The 14,369-nt window shown below is 43.6% G+C and overlaps 1 protein-coding gene across 1 annotated transcript in view; it reads right to left on the bottom strand.

The window, feature by feature from the left end:
• LOC134033454 (potassium/sodium hyperpolarization-activated cyclic nucleotide-gated channel 1) overlaps positions 1-14,369 on the bottom strand; it is a 52,062-nt gene that overhangs the window by 20,313 nt on the left and 17,380 nt on the right. The window contains exons 3-4 of the mRNA XM_062477624.1: positions 8,494-8,655; positions 2,580-2,798 (exon numbers count right to left, since the gene is read on the bottom strand). Of these exons, the coding sequence (XP_062333608.1) occupies positions 2,580-2,798; positions 8,494-8,655 (381 nt within the window). The remainder of the gene's footprint in view (positions 1-2,579; positions 2,799-8,493; positions 8,656-14,369) is intronic.

The following is a 14,369-nucleotide window of genomic DNA, read 5'->3' as shown; positions in this document are numbered from 1 at the left end:
GAGGCATGAGTTATCCTCAGACGCAGGTCAAAGGCAACGTACAATTGCAGCAGGGCCGCTATTGAGCCAAGGTTAGGCCGACATGGTCTCTTAAATGAAATTTGTCCATGTGACAAAAGCCTGTCTGCTCCCCATGTCTGCATTGTTTCTGTACAGCTGCGGTGAGGAGATAAGGGGCCAGGCTTTGTTTGAGGGAAATAGATTCTGTTGGAATATGGTACAAAGTTGGGGGACATTTTAAGTCTAATACGATACTGAGGTATGACATCAGTGACAGCTGTTCATGTGTTCAGAATCAATAACATATTATTCCTTATGTTATGACACACTGGATGGAGGGGCTGTGCTCTCTAATGTCGAGCCTTTCTCACTTTGTTAGGTCTGCTGAAATGACTGCAGCTGCACCCAAGTTCAGCTATTGACCGGGGCCTGAGTATGACAGTGAAGGGGCCTCTATTAGACATGGCCACTATCCATACCATCCCACTCTCTCCTTCCCTCCCTGTATGCCTCCATTCCTCACCATCACTTGGTTGGATTATTCCCTTTCCCCTTTCTCTCTCTTCCATCCTTCCCTCCCCTCCGTATATTTCTCCCTACAACCCTCTCCTCCATTACTCCCTCCGTCCCTCTACTCTATCTGAACCACCATCCCTCTCCTCCATCCTCTCCATCCATCCCGACGGCACATTTCTCCTCCATCCCTTTTCTCCATCCCTTCCTCCCTCTGTCTCCATCCCACCTTCCATGCGTCTCTCCCTTTATCCATCTGCCCATCCCTCCCTAACTCCCTATATCCCGCCTCCTTCCATCCCTACCCCCCCCCCCGCAGCTGGGACATGGTGGGTGAGAGGAGCATGGAGCGAGGCCCTCAGCTCTGCCTGTCAGTCCTCCGTGGCCACTCTCCTGAGCCGCACGGCCATGCAGCAAATCCTCCCAGAGGTGGCATGGCAGCCACTGTGCTTCACTGTGTTTGAGTCGTTACAAACATGGATTGGATCCACGGATGACTATGTCGTGTAGAGCGCACGCATTGTAGTATATGGCATAGTTAACGCATTGACAAACCACTAGCATCCTAAGAATCCCGAGTTTAACATGAATTGTCCAAAATGTATCAGCAAACACATGAATGTATTGTATTGCAAGTCTGTCATGGAATATTATGGTCCTCAATAACGTTCCGGTCCTCTGCCCGCAACAAAGGTTAATCACCCGTTCTGAACTTTGATCAAAGCAGCGGGAGGGAACCGAGCCGAGATAATGCTGCCGACACAATGCCAAAGATATCTGAGACAATTCATTACTGCTAGAGAATGAGTTCTTTCATCGTTAAAGGAGTATCAAGAGGATCTTAGGGATGAAACTGATGTTGGGATATTGAATAACCATACTGCTACAGTGTCGCTGGTGCTCCTCCCATGAAGATGTTCCTATTGTCTATTGGTCCTAACAGACTAACATTGATATATATTTTAGCTATCTCATAAAATACAACTACAGCTATGGTATGTGGTACCATTATACATATGCAAATGTATTCATTGATAAAAATGTAAATGACATCATAAAAACCCAACAATATAAGGCAAAAGAATGTATTAACTGTTTGATCTATTTGTATTGACCACGCGTTGAACGGCTGGACCGGCAAGGTCAGGACATCATATCTAAATGAAACAATTTCAGCTAATGCTTTTAAACAGGGAAGACGCAAGTTAATAAACTGCTTTGTCTATTTGGGGCCGGCCTTGTCATTGTCACCCACAAGGTGACTCTACTGATGTGTCCTCCCCTGATAAGACTGCTGCCTACCTTGGAGAGGATAATTGATGTGCGTTATGTGTTCAATTCAGTTGAATGTGCGTCTAAGACAGAGTGTGTGTGTGTGTCTCTGTGTGAGAGAAAGAGAGAAAGAGAGAGAGAGAGAGAGAGAGAGTGTATATATGCGTGTGTATGAACATGGACGTTTTTGTATGTGTGTGTATATTTGCAATACTGTAGATACTGGATAAACAGTAGTTATTAACACTCCATGTAGAGGACAGAGCTGCACCTGTTTAACATAAGTGATGTCACTTTGTTCCCATGTGTGAGATCGTCTCCGTTGAAGCTGACACAGAATCATCAGTGTAACAATGTAATGAGTGGTTCTAAAGTGTTTATCATTCAACTGTTTTTCTGAGATCCTGGAATTCGTCAGCAGATCACGCAGATGGTGGTTGCTAGGTTTTGCACATTGAATAATCACCTACCCTTGCAACTATGATGTAACAGGGATGTAACAAAAAAAATTATATTCCCGAAACGTACTCCTGATAGCACCCAAACAAACATGGCTGCCGAAGCGTCTGTCAACCTTTGCACCCTTGAAGGGTGAGCTGGTTATCCGCACGGGAAAATCCTCTTTGGTGATCTGTGAGTTTACAACCCCTCAAACTCATCCCCAATCTAGCAGCGATTAAATAAGCACTTTGTTCCATATGCGCAAATTAAAATACTTTGACAAAAAAAGATCTTGCTTATTTATCCATCACAAAGGTACAATATAGAAATATCTTAAGTTATGAACATCTTACCTTCTCCTGGTACTGCCTGCGAGAGGAATCTAACGATTGGATGAGAGCGGTAGCGTGTCCGACGAACATGGCGTAGCAGGTGGCACCAACGATCATGCTCAGCATGGTGATCCACAGGTCGGACATGCTGACGGGTGCGCGGGCACCATACCCTATGCACAGCATGTGGCTCATGGCTTTGAAGAGGGCGTACGAGTACTGCTTACCCCAGGAGTCGTTCTGCAGGGGGAGATATAGGAGGGGGTGGGGGAAGTTACGGGACAAACAGACACTCCAGTAGCAATCGATGAAAAAAGACAGACAGACTGACAGACAGGAAAGCATGCCACATCCCTCTCTTTGATGGATCACTGAATCTCCACAGGAAGCTCTGCTAACACAGTCTGCATGCTTGAGAGCCTTGTGCTCAAACTGAGCGGCTAAACTTTCTCCCTTCTCGACATCTCTCTCACTTCATCTCCCTCCCTCTCTCACTCCTTGTGTCCCTCTCTTTCTCATGTGCCGCTGGGTGTATAAACAATCAATGGCTGGAGTGTGATACTAATCAACATACATAACTCATGGCTGACGTATTCAGACTCTGGCCCAAGTATCCTTCACTGTGAGTATGAGTGGAAGAGAAACTGGCCTGGATTCTGGCTTCCCTGGCCGACTGTTACAAGTGTTTTAATAGGATTTAGTGTCAGAAGCAACAAAGCATAAACTACGGACTAGCAGGGCGTTCTGTTTCAGTCCAGACACACTCATCAAGTCCTCTCATGGTCCACACTTCACTACACATTCTATATAGAAGAGAACCTTCTTTGTTTTTGCACAATACCATTTGTACCACTTTGAATGTGATACAGTATATATAGCATACTGTATACTTAGCAGTGAGCCAATGCAAATCATGCTGTTCCTCCAGATGTCTCTGTACCTCTGGGTCACAGTTGGGTTTTGGGGCACACAGTCTCCCCACAGGTATAAATCCTGATGCCTGCTGCAAGCCACGCAGCACTGGTGCCTGCTGCACCTGTAAAGCCCGGTAAGGCCCATTCTGGAGACAAATGTGAGCGTTTTCTGGTGCATCCTTGTAGTGGTTGCCAGGTACTGACTATACTGATTGTTTTACCCCGTCTGTGAACTAAAAGTGCTGAGGAAGCGAGCTGAAGTTCCACACCTACACAGCAACACTTTACAAATAACACGCAAACTGTATTGTTCATCACTATGAACTATCGGCGTCACACTATCTCATGAAGTATGTGATGTTGCCATTGTCGTCTTGCACCTTCCCTGCCCCGTCTCTCAGTACAGTGTTGTCTACCACTTTGTACGGTCCAGAACAAAGGGGGAGGTCTAACCATTGATTTTGATCAATTTAGATTTAGATTTTTGAGTGCAGGGTTAGACAAGAGTGGCAGAAAAATTTCACCCACAATAAAAAGTGTGCATAGTTTATTTGACCTTATCCTTCATCTGAATCAAAACATACCTTTCTGATTCTCTGATGGATTATCAGAATACAGTATATCATCACTTCAAAACATAAATCAAAGTACTAAATACAGGCTAATGTGTGCTAAACTGTTCAATCTGAATTGATATGGTTATAAACATCAAGTCATCTCCGGCATAAATAATTTTGCCTGCTATTTTTAAATGAGAAATTGCGCAATTAAACAACAATATTTTTCGCGAATCCAAGAACCAATAGGTTATTGGATTTAACCAACTTAACATCAACAAAATAAGGCAGGTTCGCAGCAGGATATCCGGACTGAGGAGAAAAAGAGTGGGGCAAATTATGACAAAAGATGCCTTGTTGAACTTGATGCAGATTTATGAATGTCTCTGAATATGTAATTGATAATAGATTGAGGCTTAATTATATTGTACAGTTAATACCAATACATTCATACTGATAGTTCACAATCATAATTCTGATTAGATTTAATTAACAAAGTTACATAAACCCTCTTGGGTGTAAGTCTATGATGCCAATCTGTGCCCACCCTCCTCCGTGGCACCGCCAGGAGAGAGGCCCTGGCAGTGCATCATAACAATGGTTATTTTCAATCCCACTGAGAAAAAAAAGCTCAAATTGTTTACAAAACAAACCATATTTTCCGATCACAGTAATCCTGTCAGCAGCATTACATCAGAAACAATGTGATAACAAAAAATTCCCTATCTGCCACGGCTAAGCAGTGCCCAATCTGTTTCTAAAATTTGAGGCAGGAAAGAAGGCTTTCAATGACAATTCAAAACTGAGAACAGTGGATATATTTTAGGCAAGGGGTCAAAAAGACTCAAGGAGACAAATTTAGTTTCTCATTCAAAACAAGACGTAAGATTCTAATGGGGTGAAAACGACATAGAATAGCAAAAGTAGCTAAGCTCTAGAAAAGGGAAAAAAAGGCAAAGGGATTTCAACCACCCACGTCCTCCCTCGTCTGTTTATAAATTCTGCCGCCTAAACTGTTTACCAACAAGACTTTAACATTCATCCCCAAGGTTTCAACACTCCAGAAAACAATTCTGTGGCATCGATCCAGTGAAAAGCCATGAAATGACATTTCACACAGCAATGAATCTGCATTAGCATCGCGAGGAGGGCCCCGAGCTTGCCTCCTGGGTATCCACTGTGAGGACAGTGGGTGCGGCCTGTCAGGAGGGCCCCGAGCTTGCCTCCTGGGTATCCACTGTGAGGACAGTGGGCGCGGCCTGTCAGGAGGGGGCAGTGGATTTGCTAGGGAAAGTGAGGAAAGGGCAGAGGTGTGCGAAAACAGCTGCTCACCAGGCCTAGACGGTTGGTGTTCAGAACCCTAGTTTTGATTTGGGCTGATTCACTGGAAGTGTCGGAAAATTATCCACCCCCCCCCACACACACACACACACCCACACTTAACCTCCCCTCCTGCCACACACACACACACACACACACACCCACACTTAACCTCCCCTCCTGCCACACACACACACACACACTTAACCTCCCCTCCTCCCCCAACAGGCTCCCCTCCCTCAGCTCATGGAGACAGCTTCATTATCTTGTCCAGTGATTAAGTAAATGCAGTTCCAAAGAGGAAGGAGCTGCTCTCATGCCATTAGTCATGTAGATAACCAGCCTATACCCCAAATCTATGCCACTCAGCAGTATCTACAACCCCCTCCCCGCCTGGTAGGGAAGAAAGGAGTGTGTGTGTGTGTGTGGGGGGGGGGGGGTGGTGATGCAACGCAGTCCATATCTGAGAGAGATTAAAATACTCCAGAGGAAAGCACATTGAGCCTGGGAGAACTTTTGATCTGATGCTGCAGCGACAGTCACATCTGTGACAGGGTGAGCATGCAATTAAGTATTTATACCTACTGTGGCAAGGACTACGTTTGTTCTCCTACTGTATATCCTTCAAGTAGGAAACAAAAAGAATCACAGCACCAAGCAGGGCATTTAAGTGTGCTTGAGGTGTGAAGGGGGCCTTGACAATAAAATAAACTTAAACTTTATTATTAACATCTTCCCAAGGAAACATGAATGTTGTGTGATAAGTCAGGAGGAGCTGGTCAGGGATTTGCACTTAGAATCTGGGAGGGTCCTGTCAGCACATTTCTGCCTCGGGTCTTTTAGTAACACAATGTCCCTTACACTGGCAGTGAGACACGGAGACAAATGTAGAGACACTGGCAAGCAGCTTGAAGTATTTTTAGACCAACTTTAGACCTCATATCATTATGGCAACCCAAGGAATGTCATGCTTAACAGTAAAAAAATGATTTTACAAGTGAAGCATCTGGTCCTGTTAGAAAATATCACAACCTGTGTTTGATGTACTGGCCCTTTGCCCCTCATACCGACCCTCTCCAGGAACCTCAGCTTAAAGGGAACACGCTGGGCTGCAGACTAGCCCTTTAGTTAATTTTCGTCTGTATCGATCTCTCAGAAAAAGATCAGGAACATGGGTTTTCTTCACGCTGGGGGAACTATTGATCACATGTTGTGTGGGCAGGAGAGACAATGCTCCAGGCCAAACGAACTGGCAACGTGAGGTGAATCAATGCCTTTAATGGTTCACCAATGATAATGATTAATCACTTGATGTAATTACATTTGTGTAAGCTTTTAACGAAAGTTTTTGTCCCATAATGCTTCACAGGAATCTGTGCCCGCACTGCCCATTCCACGGGTCATTAAAACTCATTGGGGAACGGTCAAAGGTGCTGTTTTCATTCTTGTATAAACAGCAAATGATCTATGGAACACACTGGATGAACGCTTTACTGTAAACAAGTGGTTCTGAGCAGACTGACCCTCTAGCATGCACACTGATGAGGGGCAATGATATAATTGCAAGATCATTTGGTCAGATCTTTAGTTCAAATGTCAGATTGTCTCTCAGGCTTGAGCTGGTTCTTTCACTGCCTTACACAAAAAACAATAGAGTGGAATTGGGAAGGGGTATACTGAAAATAGGTGGCATTTTCACTGCTAGTGTCGTGGCTTAGAGCAGTTTGTGTGCTTGTGAATCCTAGGGATACAAGTCTGGAAGGGTGAGATCCTCGGGTGAGCATTTACAATCAGCAGCCAGGAGGCTAGCATGCCTACTGTAGCTCAGCCCAAGCTCCCTAGGGCTTCTTGAGTGAGAGAGAGAGTGAGAAATAGAGAAGCAGAGAGCGTGTGAGGGAGTGAGTGGGTGAGAGAAAGGGAGTGAGAGAGGGATAGGAAGTGAGTAGGAGAGAGACAGAGAGAGAGAGAGAGAGAGAGAGAGAGAGAGAGAGAGAGAGAGAGAGAGAGAGAGAGAGAGAGAGAGAGAGAGGGAATGAGAGAAAGGGAGTGACAAAAACACAACATATGACATCTTTATACTTTAAATATACACCTTATATATCTAAATACGGTATCATGTTTTCCTTAGATCATCTTTAGAGGGCACCTTCAGATGGATGACAGACTGCATGCTCCCCTGCACCGTAATCGCAGCTGATGCTGGGCTGCTGACCCAGCAGAACAAAATCTAGCACAGGTGTTGTGATGTGCTGTGTTGTAGAAAACACACTGCTTACACACACACTATCATCAACCGCTCCCTGCTCTGTTCCGAACAAATGTTTTAATTGCAAAATTAGCTTCTACCACCAACACCAGATCAATAAACATTATCAACCTCACCTACTATCATCCTGTCAAACATTTTTCCTAAAAAATGTATTAAGAAGGAAAGTAAATGTAGCAGGTTTTCCTTGATTATTGCTACATGGTGGAGGTCTGAATTCAGAGTCATTGACCTCCCCTAGTGCTGAAGCAGTTGAGAGTCTGGCTCTGCCTGGAGAGCTGCTAAATGAAGACAGCTAGTTTGACCAGGCCAGGCCAAACATCTATTTAAGACTGATTCAAAAGCAACGTCTTATAAAGATTAGGACACCCAGGCCAGTTTCTTTTTTTCTTTATTTCAGTTCATGCCTATCTATTAGAATCCACATGTACTGCACACTGAGCACTATAAGGAAACATTGCGTAACTGTGTTCAGTTCCCTCTCAACCCATGTTACCTAATACACTGTTTAGCGAAAGACCTAGAAACAATTATGTATTGAATCATCAGAGACTAGCCGTGTCCTTTAAAGTGCATTATATCTGCTTAGCATGCTTTCAAAACAATCTAATCTCTGGGAGGGCCGAAGATGTCACGATGACAAGGGATTATCAGATGAATGATTAGTGCAATGACATTCATCCATCAGAACTTACTATGGTTCAAGCACAAAAGTGATTTGTCACATGTTCAACAAAACATACCAGCGCTGTCCACAGTGCTGTCTTGCTCGCAGGATACTGCCTCACACACACTCAGCTCCAGAATCATCACCACGTCAAAGTCAAAAACAAAACAAAAAATGATCAAAGTAGATAAAAAAAGGGCATAATACTTACAACCATACCGTTTAGCGACACCCAGCAATCCGGAGGGAAATCTTGTAGGAGAGGCACCAGGAACTGGAGACACCCATCCCAGTGACAGAGGAGCAGCATCATCCCTATCAGATTAAAGATTCTTACCACAGCACTGGCCAGGTCGTAGGTCATATGGAAGATCTGCCAGAAAAGCGGGAAAAAAGAACAAAGACAATCACTGTCAGTCCACAAGCAGGCTCCTTAACATGAACCATTCTCCCCTCTTTATCACACTGTACCCTCACTGACAAAAGATGTTAGAACGACTAAGATCAACTTGCAGTTTGCGTACTTCACTTCAGATGATCTGGAGATATGAAATAAGGCCTGTGGACGTAACGATGCAAGGATATACCATTGAAGAGAAAGGAGATTAGTTGGCTTTCAGCGAGAGTGCTCGGAGACAGGGGAGGGAGGATACATCTGGTAACCCACACAGCATCCGAACTCGCATGGCAGGAAGGTAAGATGTTGGCAATGGGCATGGACACTGACACTGACACGCTGAATAGGCAGAGCAGCATGGAGAGTGCGCTTGATTGACCACCTGAGACTGCCTGCTCTTCCAGAGGACTGTGTAATTCACAGATGTTGTGCTATTCATAATTTAACATGGACGCCGTCCAAAGCAAACTGACCAGTGGAGCAAAAAGAACAGACCAGCTAAGGGTGGACTCAAAAGAGATCAGAACAAATCCTCCTGAACTACAACTGACCTATAATCCAGCTCGAGGTTTAACACACAGAATTCGGTTTTGGATACAAAGTGTGACACAACTCTCCTTGGTCTCATCGAAGACAAAACACCAAACATCAAAAACCTACCAAAGACATTGGTCTTAGTTTTAGAGAACTGTATGTCCGAACCTCAATGTGATAGGAGCTACCATCACTCTGCATCTTTGGTAGAGATGTAAGAGAGGTGACAGGCTGAACAAGTTTGATAATTAGCGAGAAATCTCTGACATTGCCTCTGAACAAAGAGAATCTCCCTCCACATGCCTCAGTGGCTGCACGGCTAATTCAGCTGTTCGTATTTGCATGAAAAACCCATCATTTCTTTCTTGGCTGGTTATTCCATTCTATATTTTTTTGGCCTGAGCTCAATTCCTTTCACAAAAGAAAACTGTGAACGATTCCTGGTGACAAGTGCCAGTTTTGCATGATAAACCTGCCATCAACCATTCTGTGAAGCTCAGCGAATTGTAGAAATGGTCCCCCCGTGCCCAAATGAAAGGCTTATCTGAGGACTCAGGTACTGTAATGGTTATCTATTTTTAAGGTGATGGGATTGCTCTCACCATAAACTGCTTAAAAGTCACTAATGCATGAATTTAATGGTATTTTAATAGGCTCCTATGGTATACTGCAGCAGACTGCAATGAGGGATTAAGAAGTTAATTTTATGCTCAACAAAATTCACAGACAGTGAGAGATGGTGACCTTTTGTTTCTAGGTAGTTTTCTAAATTATTGCTTCGGGAGATGACCAGTTGCTCTGCTGTGGATTCAAGGTCAAAAAAATAAAAACTGTCATTTATAACTATTGGGGGTGGATGGTGTTATTCTTGGGTTATACAAACCTCGACAAAGTTACACACCCATGGTATCTACACAGCATACTGTATAGTATAATCCAAGACAAGACCTTTCAGTAGTAACATTTAATGTTTGTAAATCTACTGAGCTTTTAAAATAGAAACAGTATGTCTATAGTAATAAATACGCAAATAAGTTCCTATCCAATACAGCTGTCAAGAAAGAAAAAGGACCAGATAAACATTTGTTGGAAACGTGTGATCGTAACAGGTCGGAGGTTCTCCTGTTTCTAGAAGAGGACAGTTTACTAAACATGGATCATCTCTTCCTGGAGTTATGGAGACAAGGAAAGACAACAAGGAGACTGTTTTAAAGATGACACACCTTCTCCTCCACAGGCAGTTTTTCAAGGTCACACAGTTATAACATTTCACGTACAGTTTATTAAAAACCAAGCTAGTATGGCCACAGTAGTTTAATGATAAGGGACAAAAATGAAAGAATATGGCCAATTAAACACTATATCAAAAAACTATTAATATTATTATAATCAGTTAGATGACTTTATTTCTGTAATTTGTCATGATAGGTAATTGAGAATCTATTGAGCATCTAAATTGTACCAGTTTACCACATAATAGAGCAGTGACTATATGGTCACAGTAAATGCAATATGGTGATCAATCTCATTGATTAATATGAGATTCAATTTCACCTGATTAGACAATGATAGACAGCCCAACTAGAATCCAACATTATTATGTGTCCAACTCTGCTGTTTCTCAAAAGGAGCTGGCTAAGCAGAAAGGCAGTCTGGCGACAAGCAGATGGGCCAAGAGAGAGAGAAGGAAGAGAGAGGAGGAGGGGAGAGGAGCAGTGAAGAGAAAGAGCAGAGATGCATAAAATAATAAGTCATACATGGATAACTGAGAGAATGCCGAGTAGGGAGCCTGGCGGCTTGTGCACTTACAGCACGTCAAATCACTCAGCGCTTTTCGTGTCACTTAGGGGCGTAATTTTCCCTCGATTCTGTACCCAATTTCTCTGATTAGGCTTCTGAGTTCTTTTATGCATGTCTGTCTCCCATTCGCATGTTTGTCCTCCTACTCTTTGACCTGCAGGATAAGAGGGCATGCGAGAGACAGATAAACACAGCCCATCTTGACAAAAACGTTCATGCACTGCCATGGTTCTGGGTAGACGTCGATACTACAATCATGAGTGTATGGTATGCAGCTTCACACCTTTCATTAAGACTGCTAAATGCCTAATGCAGTGCACCAATCTTTCGCTAACCCTTTTACTGACCTTCAGGCTCAAGTTGAGGGTTAAGTAGCCCCCAGCTTCTAACCGAAATGTGATTGGGCATCTTTTCTCAAAGTCAGAAAGCATAATGCATTCTATGCTAAGTGGACACAGGGTTCCTGTCAAGGACAGGATGTCTACAGTAATAAACCAAGACGCAAATAAGTTCCAATTTATTACAGCTGTCAATACAGACAATAGGACTGTCCTTCAGGATGAGATGAACAAGTATTGGAAATGTGTGCTTCTAGCAGACAGAATTATCTATTTTTGAAGAGGACAGCTGGCTGGATACTGATTGTTTGTTATGAAGAGAAGGAAAAGCAAGGACACCTTCTACACCAACATCAGTTCTTCAAGGTCAAAGAAGGGCTGTATGACCGTAATCTAAAGTAGCATTATCAACTCTTTGTTGTCTTTCTTATTTCTAAGTTGCTACTCATGAGGGGAAAACGAGAGGAGTGGAGAGCAGAGCAGATGAGAGCTGAGGAGAGGGAGGGCTGTTTGTTTCCCTTCCTGACTGCCCAATCTAATCTGTGGCAATTAGATGGATGTAGCTCCACCTACAGTTCAGCCAGATTCCTTTCATCAACCCAACCGTTGGTCTGGGGTGGTGGGGATGGAGGGAGGTACAGGGCACGGGCGGCTTAGAGATGGCAAAAGGGTGGAGAAGTTTCTGAATTGAGACGCAGGCCAGTATTGTCTATGATATTTTATTACTAGGATAAACGTCCTCCATGTCACAAGGATGGATCTGTGCTGGGAAGAGAGAAGAGCAAGTGGATGTTCTGATGCTCGGATCTCTGTGATTCAGTCCATCCATGGGGATCCACAGGGCGGAGCACAGAAAGGCTAAAATTAGCCATTAGCTCAGAGGATGCCTGTCTCAGTGGGCACTGACTCGCTCTTGCTTGCTTCAATCCTCTCTTAGTGGCATGGTGTGACTGTGTGAAAGGTTATACGTCATAGTTTTCATTGCACACTAACAAGAACACAAGCGCACAGGCATGTGTGGAAAACATACAACGATCAGACATAACATTACGACCACCTGCCTAATATTGTGTAGGTCCCGTTTTTGACGCCAAAACAGCCCTGCCCTGAGGCTCGGACTCCACTAGACCTCTGAAGGTAGGCTGTGGTATCTGGCACCAAGACGTTAGCAGCAGATCTTTTAAGTCCTGTAAATTGTGAGGTAGGGCCTTCACCTTCATTGCCTAATAAATCCCACCCACTGACAGGTGCCATGAAACGGATATAATCAGTCTTATTCATTTCTGTCTGTGGTCATAATGTTCTGGCTGATCGATGTATATTTCTGCAGGACTGTGGGAGAGTGAAAAACAGAAGGTAGCCCTAGTTCAGTGTGGATCATTTGAATTGCTAATGTTTTACACAGTGCCAGAAATAGCAGGGGGGCTGATAGGCTGTCTTAGCACTCCTTGTCAACAGCACCTAATAGAAAACACAACAAAAGAGTCAAAAGAGGTGAACAAGTGAGAAAGACATGCTTGTGGCTATTGTGTTAGCATGTGTTAGATTATGGGGATTCGTTTGCAGGGTGCAAATATATTCTGTCAGGTTGAATGTACGGAGGTCAAAATCCACCTTGCTGGAAAACCTCTCCAGGATATGCTATTGCTGCAGTTCATTTACCACAGACTGGCAACACAGTGAGTATACAGTACAGATGGGTAGTTGTCTATAGATACAAATCACTTGAAGTTGAGGGATCTCCATCCCTCCTTCCACAACGGTCAATTGAATTATTTAAATCCTGCTGTTCAACGGGACTTGTCAGAGATGTTGTCAGTTCTGCTTGCTCCAAACAGATTTGTGTGGCTATAACCTCCCACTAATCCTAATTAACAAGTTCATCACACATGCCTCCTATCTGAGCTGAGGAGTGTAACACCATTAACAAGATCATCGTTACTTGAGCAGGGCTTTCCTCTCAGGCTATATGTACTGAATGTAAAGATTTGGGGAGGAAGATATGGGGGAACGTTTTTGCTATCAAAACTGTAAACTCAACTCCATTGTAGAGGGTGTGGCTGCATTTTCAGCAGAGACATTTGGAAACACATCTTAGACTTAGGCATAAGGGAATTAAGCTTCTCTTTGATGGAGAGACTGCAATCCTATAATGAGGTTACCTGCCCACCCATGACTTACAGTAGTCTGACGAGATGAGGTTGCCCCGAAGCCATTCACAACAAATTCACTTCTGTTTGTTGGGTTATTTCCATTTGTGCCCTCAGAGCAAAACTGCATGTGCAGGAATGTACAGCACACTGTACCATAGCTTTGTCGGTAAAAGGGCCCTAATAAGGCGAGTAGTGAGCGGTTTTTCGTCAAGCTGTACCGTGCATAACATACAATTTTAAATTGTCCTTTATGCATCTTTAAATTGGACATGGCAATGAATGACCTCCATAGCCAGGATTAACAGGAGACTAATTTGAACGGATTAAATTCATTGCTTGCCCTCACAATGGAGGATGACAAACTGCTTCCAGGAAAATGTCTTCTGCTTAACATTGTCCTGCAAGTTGTTGTTGTTCAAACTACTGCAGCTTATTTCATGATAAAGTACTGAACATTAGCTTTTTTGTATTGTGTTTTAAAGTGCTTATTTTTGCCTTGTCCTGAGTTTGGTAGAGACTAACAGGAATTCCAGGCAGATGTTTTACACATTTAATCAAGCTTGCCATAGCAAGGTTTACGTAGTGTGTTTGTTTACCAAATAATGACAGCCCACATGCAAACACCCCTGTCATCCTTTGGGGGTATCGATTTGTGCAGGCGTACCTGGCAGTCAAAATGCCACATACTCTCATTTGGTTATGGAGAAACTGCCACAGCAAACATTGAGGAATGAATCTACATTCCCCTGCCTGCCACAAACTCATGTCTGCTCTGCTTGACACATTTCTATGATAAGTCCTCCCCCCAGAATACTTTTGTACTATAGGACAATTTATGCGAACAACTAGCATGATCCCGAGACAT

Source organism: Osmerus eperlanus, chromosome 14 (genome assembly GCF_963692335.1).
Source record: "Osmerus eperlanus chromosome 14, fOsmEpe2.1, whole genome shotgun sequence".
Lineage (NCBI taxonomy): Eukaryota > Metazoa > Chordata > Actinopteri > Osmeriformes > Osmeridae > Osmerus > Osmerus eperlanus.
Note: the sequence above shows the minus strand (reverse complement) of the source record. Positions and strands in the feature narration are given on the sequence as shown.